The sequence below is a fragment of the Grus americana genome, chromosome 7 (genome assembly GCF_028858705.1).
Source record: "Grus americana isolate bGruAme1 chromosome 7, bGruAme1.mat, whole genome shotgun sequence".
Lineage (NCBI taxonomy): Eukaryota > Metazoa > Chordata > Aves > Gruiformes > Gruidae > Grus > Grus americana.
The window spans coordinates 28037653-28048625 of NC_072858.1; the positions used below are offsets into that span (position 1 = coordinate 28037653).

The 10973-nt window shown below is 42.6% G+C and overlaps 1 protein-coding gene across 1 annotated transcript; it reads left to right on the forward strand.

The window, feature by feature from the left end:
- Window positions 1–231: 231 nt before the first annotated feature.
- Window positions 232–9193, forward strand: PPIF (peptidylprolyl isomerase F). Its single transcript, XM_054831994.1, has 6 exons — window positions 232–551; window positions 2896–2926; window positions 3799–3887; window positions 6077–6173; window positions 6990–7065; window positions 7454–9193. The coding sequence occupies exons 1-6, from the start codon at window positions 363–365 to the stop codon at window positions 7587–7589; spliced, it is 618 nt and encodes a 205-aa protein (XP_054687969.1). The 5' UTR covers window positions 232–362; the 3' UTR covers window positions 7590–9193.
- Window positions 9194–10973: the final 1780 nt, after the last annotated feature.

Below are 10973 nucleotides of genomic sequence, written 5' to 3' on the forward strand. Positions count from 1 at the left end.
GGGGGGTAGTGAGGGGGCAGCACAGGCCCTGCTCGACAGCCGTGAGGGCAGCCGGAGCCCGCAGCGGCCCACTATCAGGGGAAAGCACCAACTCCCGTCCGCCCGCCCGGAGCCGGCCGCCGGCACCCTCACTGAGCCCTCACCGCAGCCGGCGGTCTCCGGCGCCCCGGGGCGCCTCTCCCCGCGCTGCCCCACAGCGCCCCTGCCGCCATTTTGCCCTGCGCACCGCCCCCAGCGGGCGCTGTGGCGCCGCGGCGGAGCCCATAAAAGGCCGCGGCGGCACCAGCCGCGTGTCTCGGTGTGTGCCGGTGTGCGTGCGTGCCAGTCTGCCTGCCCTGCCTGCCTACCTGTCCGCCCGCGGTATGCTGGCGCTGAGCGCCGCCCGCCGCCTGCTTCGTCCGCCCGGGGACCTGCTGCCGCCGCTGGGGCTCGCGTGCATGTGGGCGGCCGGTGCCCGTGGTTGCTGCGGGGCCGGCGCCAGCCCGCCGAACCCGGTGGTATACTTGGACGTGGGCGCTGATAACCAGCCGCTGGGACGCGTCGTGCTGGAGGTAGGGGCACACGAGCTGCCGCGGGTTGGGGGCTGCCAGCAGCTCACCTGGCGCCGGGCTGCAGGGGATGGTGCCCGGGGAGCCGAGGGCGGCCGGGCATGGCGGCCGGTGAGCGGCAAGGTCAGGGCAGGCCCGCGGAGGGGCACGGCTGGCGCGGCGACCAGCGTCGGTTCCCGGGACCGCGGGTAAGGTACGGCTGCCCCCGGTGCGGGCGTGAGAGGGGCCCGGGGGGCGGCCGTCCTCGTCGGGCTGCCGGAGCCGCTGCCTGGCCGCCCTCGGGGCTCTGCTCCCTGGGCGAGAGGGCGGTGAGGTGGCTCCCTCCCAGCTGGGAGGCGAGCAAGGGTCGGAAGAGGGCTGGAGCTGCGCACCGGTCTTCGGTTTGTCGCGGTAATGCTCGCCTGTGTAAGCCCTCAGTAAGTGAGTCCCTCTGCGGGACGGGGCTCGGGACGCGGCCGCGGCCCTGAGGTGGAGGGTGGGCCGTGCTGTGGCAGGGAGCATCAGTGGAGGAAAACTTTGGACCATAGTATGAAAGCTGGAATACTGAACAAGAGTAAACTTACTAGTGAAGCGTAGCGCTCGCTCGAGAGAAACGAGCACGGTTCCAGACGTGACAAAGCGCCCGAAGCCCCCGCATGGCTGTAGGGGTCCTGCGCTCTCAGTGAACGCCCGGGCTGGGGCTGGCGAGCTCCCGCGGCAGCGCGCCCGTGGGGTCTTCAGCCGCTCTTCCAGCTACGTCCTGGTTTTCTTCTTTTTTTTTTTTTTTTTTTTTTTGCCTGGGTCCTTATTGTTTGATTCTTATTTTTCACTGTTTGATTCTTATTCTTTGGTTTTCAGAGGTACTGCCTCTTTGAGCTTCCTGCTTCGTGTGCATTGCGAGGTTTACACAGCTCTGATTGAACCGGCAGCTAGCTCAACAGCCAGCTAGCCACCAGCTTTACCATTAAAAATTTAGTCTCTGAAATACTCAGCTATTTAAAGAGGCCCGAACAGGAAAACTGCGGTACGCTCCGCTGTTGCGGGCAGCACGATGAGCGCCGAGACTTTGGCTGCGGTGTACCTCGCGTCCTTAGGCCCCGGCACGTGCCTCTGAGTCAACGCGTTGCGTGCGGGAAGGAGCGCAGTGCTGCACAGCTATTTAGAATTAAGAAAATACTGAAATGCTAAATGTTCACAAAAAAAGTCTGCAAACCTATTCAGCCCAAAGCTCCAGAACTGTACGCTGGAGGGGGAGCGCTGCCCTTCCGAGTTGCTGCCCTCTGAGGGGATTAGGTGTTGGCCTTCTGCCTCGGTCTGTATCGATAGATTTTTTTTTTTTTTTTTAAATGTAGTTCTTAAGGGTTCTCTCTAAAAGGGTTTCCCTTGAGGCTAGAGCCTAATTCATTTGTCTTCATTGGAAGTGTCAGCGCATAAATTAATTGGACGCTACCAGCTCTCATGTTCTCTGGAGGTGGTGTTTGAAGTAGTCGTAGGTAAGAACATTGCTGTGTAAGCGCTTTATTCATCAGGGAGATTTAGCTGGATGGTATTACAAAAAAATAGCATTAATGTTACTGTATTTCTTGTGGCAGCATTTCATTTCCATGTTAAAGATCTTTAGTTTAACAGAATATCTGAATGTATTGTATTATCGCCTTGAATCTTTGGCCAAGTTGTGGTTAGAATCAGCTGCAAGTTACAGGCACCCTAGGGAAGGAACATGCATTTCTTGCCACAGCCATGCTGCTTCTAGGTGTCTGCTGCTGGCCACTGTCAGTATATGTGACTAGATAAAACTTTGGTCTGACCCAATTTGGCCATTTTTATGTCACTTTTTCCAGGCAACTATAATATCATACATTTTTAAGATTAGTAAAAAGATGCATACTAATGAAAATGAGAAATGTTTGTTGGTAACAAATGGGTGTGTAACATTATGAGTCAATTCTGGTAGACAGTTTCTGCTCTTCTTTGTACTTTACCTTTTCTGCAGATTTCAGTGGATGGCTGTGTGCTGGGGAGACTTTGATCTCTCCAGTTGTATCCAAACTACCTTTGATTCTTGGGGTTTATCGTAAAGGTTCTTCTTAGTTATTGCTAAATCATTGTGTTGATCACTTAAATCATTAGACACTGCTCAAGTTGCTCTTCATTAACTAGCTAAAAGTTGCATTGAGGGGATATTTTTGATTACTAACAAAATGCTTGGAAAGTCTTACAGTGTTCTTGGAGTTTTGGGTGGCTTGTGATTTCAGATGGCTCATCACCTTGGGAAGAGGGTTCAGTTGTACCAGCCTCCCATGCAAAAGTTTTTCTATGTATGTATGAAAAAAAACAACATACTAATTTGTTTATTTTTCTTTAACAGCTGAAAGCTGATGTGGTTCCAAAGACAGCAGGTGAGGCAGCATCTCTAGAATTTAATATTTAGATATTTAACGTTTAGATTGTGATTTTCAGGAACAAGAACATTCTCTCACCTTTTGGAAACTATTCCTATGTTCTATCCCCATTTGTTAAATAGAGAAACATGATACGAACTTTGTCAGAACTGTGCTAGTGTGGAGTTATAATTTGTTGTTTTTTCAAATAGTTTCATTTTGTAATTTGTACTAAGACAATACAGTCCATATGTTTGATTATCAGTGGTGAATAAATATGTTTAAAAACACATTAGTTTGTATTAAAATCAAACCACAAAGCAGTGGGAAAGGGTAGACCAAAGGGATGGTGTCTCTTAAGAGTTTCCAAAGAGCATACAGGGTTTTGTTTTCCTTCACTAGCTGATCAGTTTTGTGTTTTATCACATGCTTCCATCCTCATCTGTTTGTTTAGTGGGTCTGAAAAACTTGTACTTTTCTTTCAGTTTCCAGTAGATGAATATCCTTAAAAAAAAAAAAAAAAGCATCATCTTTCCAATTACTGTAGAGAACAAAGGCATAAAAGTCAGAAAATTAATTCTTTGACTCCAGAGTGGTGGGTTTGGGGAGGTGGGGAGTGGAGTTAAGACACAACAGCAAAATAAAAGGAAAATTAGATGGAAAAGGGTTGTGTTTGTACCCTGTTCTGAGGCTAAACAAGCTTCGTTTCTTTAGCTTTATAACAGAGGTTTTTTAAAGCATGGAAGCAACTAATAAATCAATAATAATTTAAACAGTTTATAAATTTTTTTAAGTGTATAAACTTGGAACGTAGTTAATCTAGTTGTGTTTGATTACATTATATGCCATGTATGGCACGTAATGTATGGCACGTTGTTTTGTTTTCACAGAAAACTTCAGAGCTCTTTGTACTGGTGAAAAAGGATTTGGGTATAAAGGATCCACTTTTCACAGAGTGATTCCTTCATTTATGTGCCAGGTAATGGGATTTTTTTGGGTGGTTTTACTTTTGCTATTAAATTTATCTGTACATTATTGATACATTTTTAGAACCCATTAGACTAGGTAGTAACATTTTAAGTGGCTCTGCTCTGACAGTTGCTAACTACAGAATAAAGAAGTGATAGTGTGACTTGCATTTCTGATCTTTTTGCTATGGCTGTTGCTTAGCGCATTGTTTGTACAAGTAAGTGTAAATTATGTGTAAACTGTTTTAAAAAAATTGGCTTAAGGCTTTCTGCTTTTGTACAGCAGTGTTCTTTAGTGTGGGGCATATTTGGCAAAATGGCACTTGCTTGGGAGGAGCATTTGTGGGTAGAATGACAATGAATCTTGTGTTCTAAGTGAGCTGAGAAAACAACGTGTCCCTTTTTTATTCCTAGTAGAATAATCTGTTCACAATAGAGACTGCGTTGATTTTTTTTTTTTTTCTGTACACCTCCCTAATACGGAGGGGAGGAGGGAACCAAAGGGTAGGGTGGGGTAGAGTTTTGGGGTGACACACCTGAAATGGATTTTGTTTTGATTTAAAGGATGAATCAAAATTGTGAATTAAAGTCCATGCATGTTAGCAATCTTTTCTTAAACAGCAGGAGCAACAAAAAACAAACAGAAAAAGCCTTTGCGAAAGCCTTTTTTGTACTCTGCTTGGCAGATGAGCAGGATTTCAGCTGCTGTAGTGCACTGGATTGTATAATTCTTGGTGGTCCTCTCTTCTCTCAAAAGAAGCTACGTTTTAACAGCATTGCATCGTAGAAGTGCTCTGTAAAAAAAAAATGAGATGAAGGTTATAGTAAGCATACTTTATTTATTAATTGATAATTGTGATGGTCCCCCTCCTCAATTTTTTTATTTTTTAAGCTAAAAATACAGCTGTCAGAACAAGAGGCCCTAATCTTACAACCTATTTCTAAGAAGAGAAAGGGGACAAGTGTGCTGTAAAGGACCTATTTTCTGCCTTTCAAATGCAAACTAAGGTTTTGTGATGCTGACAAAGGGACAAAGTTTAGAAGTCTTGCTGGGGTCATAAACACATAAATATAAGAAAAATAGAAATGCTACTCTTCAGTTCTACCACCAATTTGTGAAGTTCTGTGTAAGTCTGTTCTCCTTGCCTCCTCGTTTTTTCCCACAAATAGACCCAAGTGAGGATACTAGATTGTCAACTCCATGGTACGGTGGAACAATGAATTGATGTTTAGGAGTTACTCGGCAATTGTTACCGAAGTGGAAATACTGTCATAGGTTTCAAATGTTTTAAAGTGAGAGGAAGCAGTAGAAGCCTTTCCACTTGTTGAGATGGAGTGTTAATATGATTCAGGCAATTGGTATAGCCTAATTGGAAGTCCATCATACCCACAACTTGGCAATTCAGATACCTCCAGATGGCATGCAGAGCATACTTCTGGGACTGTGTGGGAGCAGTTGTAACACCACCTGTAATAGATTGCTCAAGGTGAGACTGGAAAGATGAACATCCCATGAAATACTGGTTAGGTACGAGTTGTTTGCCAGTATGGGTGGTGTCACTGCTGGGAGAGGCGATGGCGGATTGCTGGAAGCAGTGTTTAGTAGCCACCTTTGGGAGTTTGTTTGTTGGGGTTTGTGTTTCTAACGTAAGACAGGTGGTCACATCTATCCCAGCAAACAGCATGTAGCTGAGGGAAGTTTAAAATAGCTCAGGCGTAACACTTAAACAACAAAACCTAGAAATAGTAATAACGGAGATCTTGACCAGTATTTATATCTTTTGGGAGAAAGAAGGAAAAAGGAAAAAAACACAACAACTTTTCAGGTCTTGGCTATCGTAATGAATTTTGGGTGATACTGTTTTGAGGCCTTTGAGGTGTTTCTTAAAATTATGGCTATTAGTTGCATCACATTTGCGAGCAAGGATGGTAACACAGAAAGGTGATTGTTGGAGTTATGGATGTCAATTGGAGAATATCAGCGATGTCTGGAGCAGAAATTTACTTTTAGCTTGATTGTATCTTCATATAGCTAAATGGTTTTAAATCCTCATGTGACTATACTCATTCTTAACTTGAAGAAAATTTTCTGATTTTATTACTTTTAAATTAGAGCAAGCAAGTATATTTTCAATAGCATCACTTCTGATGTAAAATAATGCTTGTGTGCTAGTGAAGTTAATAGCCATTCCTGTTTCAGGGTGGTGACTTTACAAATCATAATGGAACTGGTGGAAAATCCATTTATGGCAGTAGATTTCCAGATGAAAATTTCATACTCAAGCATGTAGGACCTGGTAAGTAAACATATTCTTTCTACCTTCTGATGACTAAAACCTATAATGAAACATTGTCTATGAAGATATGTTTTTAAAAGGTAAGGTTTTTTTTAGATGTGTGGGGCACTTAGTAGTTGCAGAAATACCGACGAAGTTTAATGATGCATTGTCCCTGGCACGTGCTTATTTGCGTAGATTATTGTACAAATAGAACTCAGTCTGTAACGGATGACAGTGCCACTCTTGCTCTTACTTTATTTTGTGCAGTCCCTTTTATAGTATGGGGTTTTTTTAATTTTACTTACAAATTGTACAAAGGTGAAATTACTGCTTTTATTTTCTTCTTTTGTAAGTCATAGACTTGAATTTTTACTTAGATGATTACTGCAGAAGTAAACCAAAGCAATCTGGGATTTCTTATTTACTAGATAACACAGGCACGTCCTTTTAAGCTCAACTCAAGAAAAAATAAAGAGAAAGCCATACATAAGAACATGTAATTGAATTCTGTAGTCTCTTTTTCGGATTGTTACTTCCTCATCACAGTAAACTGCTGCTGCTGTTGAACCACAGTAGAGGTTACCTGATGTTAATCACATTCAGGACGTGTACAATTAATTACATTACTAACATTCTTGCTGTGGGAAGATGGGAGGCTGGGCTTGAGGGAGCAGTCAAAGACAAAAAGTTGGCATTAGAAATCATTTGGGGACAATGTGAGACCGTCAGACCTTCTGTCTGTCCATCTTTAGTCTAAATGTGCAGAGAAAAATTGTGTTCTCCACTGCATACTGGTTACACCAATCTAATAAGCTGCTGCTGCTGCTGTTGTAGGTGTTCTTTCTATGGCCAATGCAGGACCCAATACAAATGGATCTCAGTTCTTCATCTGCACTGCAAAAACCGACTGGTAGGTTCCCAGCCCTGCATATTAACTTGATAGATTGATGCCTGGATCCAGAGGGTTTGAAATTTTCTTAGGGTTTTTTTGTGTTTGTGGGTTGATGGTTTTTTGTTTGGTTTTGGGGGTTTTTGTTTTAATTTCCAAATTACTTGGCTCATAATGGAAAATAAGTTGGCACTACTTGAGAGAGGATGGGCTGCGAGGGTAACTAGGCCACTGTCCCTCATAATGCTTCTGAGGTCCAGGGCTAAAAGTATTTCAGTTGTGCCTTTGCCATAGAGTTGATCTGTGGGTGAGAGCTATGAAGATCTGCTAACATCGCTTCATTGAGCTTGGTTTGGTTCAGTCTTTATGTTGTTTTAAGTAAAACTTCCTTTGTTTATTTGTTTTACAGGCTAGATGGAAAACATGTTGTTTTTGGGCATGTAAAGGAAGGAATGGATGTCGTGAAAAAAATTGAGAGCTTTGGTTCCAAGAGTGGAAAGACCTCCAAAAAGATTGTCATTACTGACTGTGGCCAGCTGTCCTAGCCTTTTGCCCTACCATTCAGGACAACTTTGATGCTGTGAAAAATGAATCATAAAAACCCCCAAACATTTCTGATCCCATGAGTAGCACCTATGGAACCATATTTTCTATTTAACTTGGTCCAACTTCTATATTTATATTGAATAATACTGATTAACAGAATAAAACAATGTTTTAACTGAGCTACCTTGGTAGTCACACTGATTTGGTAGAGTCCCATTGCGTTTTGAAAGAAGCAGTACAGTCACCCAGAACATATCTGACAGCTGCCTTGATACTGTTCTTAATATGTTTCAGGTGTTAGAATTGGTGGTGGAGTTGACAACTAAGTGTTCTATAGTTGGGAATTAGATATAAATTGATAAATACCGTGTTTCCTTTGGTGCTAATAAACGTTTTTCTGTTGTTCATCTCATCATTGTGAAAAAAAAAAAATACTAACTAGTACTCTCAAGGCTGTCTGTACCATGACTGTCCGACGTTTTCTTTCTGTGTCTCTTAAGTCTATTCAATAGAATTTGTGTGTGGTTGTGGGTTTTTTAAAATTAATTCTGTTTTAAACTTTTTTCTTTTTTTTTTCTTTTCTGTTGTCTCAGACCACTGTTTAAAACTGGAGTCTACCTTACCTCGCTTCAGTGGAGCAATTTGACTGTTGGGTTAGGTAAATTGCTTTAGGTTGAGTTAGCCTACTACTAGAGCTCTACCTGGGCAGTAAGACCACAAATTAGCCAAAAGATCATGGGGCTTTTTTATTATGCAACTGTGAACTTACTTGAAGTGCAGTTCTACTCTGAGATCTGGTTCTGTGAGGAGCACAGCACAGTTCTCAATAGATAGCCTGTTTTTGCACTTTGAGAATATAATCAGAGTCTAGTGAGCTTGCTTGAGTGAGAAATAGGTTTCATTGTTTTTTTGTCCTGTTGGTCCTGTGAAGGCAGGGTATCACTTGGATTATGATTTCTTCTCATGCATCATCATCAGAAGTCAAAACTGGTCATCAGAAATCACAAGGCCTGATTGGCACAGCAAAATCATCATTGTTGGGGTTGATGCACGAGAAGGAAAGAATTCAGCTGATCAGGTAAACACATTTCGTTTGTATAAACTGGTATATTTTATGTGGAGTGTTTGAGCAGTAACAAGTGTTGGAACCACACAACATCACTTTTAGAATCGAAAGAAAGTACTTAGTGTTTAGAAAGTATTAATGCTTGTGGGAAAAAGCACTTGACTGTTTTTGTGCAATAATCTTGCTACTGAGAAGAAAAGTAATGTGATGGCTCTCTTCAAATGTGAATTTACTTCTGTTGCGTTCTGATAATATGTGGGTCTAAAACTATTTTGCGCTGTATTTTTTTTTCCCACTGAGGGCAGCATTCTTAGGTGTATGAGAGAGAATTCAGAGTGTAATTTTGCAGAAAATGGGATTGAAAAGCTTTTTATTCTTTCCACTATAGCTGTTTCATCTTTCTTTGTAGTATTTTTGAAATATTAGTTTGTGCTCGTTTGGCTTATTTCAGTTTGCTAGAATTATGATTATTTTTTTGTGTTTGTTTTCTTAATTTGTGTATGAAAAATAATTAAATACAGTTCTATCACAAAGAAAGTCTGTTCCTTTTTTGAATATGACTTTGCACGCTCCTCACAGGAATGTGAGGAGCTGAATCCTGTTGTGTTTAGTCAGGCTATTCTGTTCCATCCACTTTGCGATGGTCAGACATAGTGGAGTTCAGAAGCCATGCTGTCGTTCAGTGATACAGCCAGCGAGGGGGAGGGTCATGGCACCATGCTTTGCTGCTTGCTAGTGAATCCAAAATACCCAGTATATGGATAGCCATTCAGGTTTTGAGATTGTTCTCTTGTCTGATTTAATCCATCAGTTTGCAGAGAGAATGGGGAAAGTGTAAATTTACTGGATTTTTTTTTAAAATTTCTGAATTCCATTTTGAAAAGTGGGTAGTTCCAGCTATTTGCTGGATAATTGAGGAGAAGCTCCTTCCTTTGCTGCGTGATCAGAGATGACCTTAAGAATTTAGCATTTTCATCTGTATCAGTGGTATTTGTAGGCTGGAATGGAAGATGCTTTGCCACAAACCAGTCCATTTTCTCAGAACTGTGTTAAGCCTTAAATAAGTAATAGTATTATGCGTGTTATAATGATGTACAATGTGCTGCTGTGGCTTTTACGGACACGTTTCTGCCCTAACTTTGGAAATGTAAAAGCCAAAATTTTCCATCAAGGCTCACGATCTTGACCAGAAGATAGATATTAAGACCTGCAGCATCACTGTGGTGGTACCGCTGGTTGCAGTGTCCCGATGGGGCTGGCTTTAGTTCCCAGGTACCAGTCCTCTGCGTACTTTTCTCTGCCAGGAGGAGGTCTGTGCTGCCTGGGTGCTTAGAGCGGTGTAATGTGACTCTTAATGTTTTGACAAACAAAACAGGTCAATCTCTTAAAATTTTTTTTCTATAATGTATCTTCCTCAAAATGGATTTTTCCGTGGTTCTGTTCTTCCTGGTTTTTTTTCCTTCCTGCCCCTTCCCTTTATTTAAAAAGAAAAGGCACAGAGCTCTATTCCAGTGTAAGTCTTGCACCCTGCAGCCATTGCAAGAGCGTTCCTATACTGAAAATGCACGACTGCAGCTTGTACTAAGTATACCCAAGCTGATTTTCGGAGGTGGCTGTGGCACTGCAGGACACCACAGCACAGGTTGCAGGACCCTGGCACGTGGGACAGCTGGCCGGCCCTAGCCCTCTGCGGCCCTGTGACTGTCAGTCTTGGGGAGTTTCACCACTTCTATATGCAACCTGAAGTTGGGATTGCGGTTCATGGGTAAGTACACAGAAATCAGCTTTTGCAAGCAATTCTCTGCCGGGCTCTAATTTTCTCCAGGATCCTGCGTGCCTGTCTTTTCTCCTATTAGCTGTTTGTAATACATGAGGGCTAATAGAGAGGGCGCTCCTTTTGCAGCCTTGCCTGATGGCTTAAAATCATGGGCTAGAACAGGAAGAGTTAGGTTATGCCACTGCTTGTCTGTGACTTCCCTGCTCCAGGATTTTGTACCCCTTCATAGCAAAATGATACGTGTTACAACAATAAACTGCCTCACAGCTCTGTTGTGTACAGAAAAGGACTTTGACTTCTAAAGTTAATCCACTTCAACTGTGAGTTGTAATGTTTAGATGTTAAATGGCTGTGCTGTCCTTGTCTTCTGCTGGTAAAAAAGCATTGATCTTAAAGCAGTTCAGAGCATGGTTCATTTTAAAGCAGCTGAGTGATCCCAGAGTAACTAATGTTATTCATGTATATATTAAAAATGTGAAAAATTTCTGCCATGCAAGTTGAAGTACAGTGTGATTTTTCCATCCCCTAACCAGTGCTTTG

What these genes read in the sequence shown, in the direction of transcription:
- PPIF (XM_054831994.1), top strand. Translation starts at nt 363, where the DNA reads ATGCTGGCGCTGAGCGCCGCCCGCCGCCTGCTTCGTCCGCCCGGGGAC. An exon ending in TGGGACGCGTCGTGCTGGAG is followed by an intron (nt 552 to 2,895) that starts GTAGGGGCACAC and finishes TTTCTTTAACAG; the next exon opens with CTGAAAGCTGATGTGGTTCC. An exon ending in TGTGGTTCCAAAGACAGCAG is followed by an intron (nt 2,927 to 3,798) that starts GTGAGGCAGCAT and finishes TTGTTTTCACAG; the next exon opens with AAAACTTCAGAGCTCTTTGT.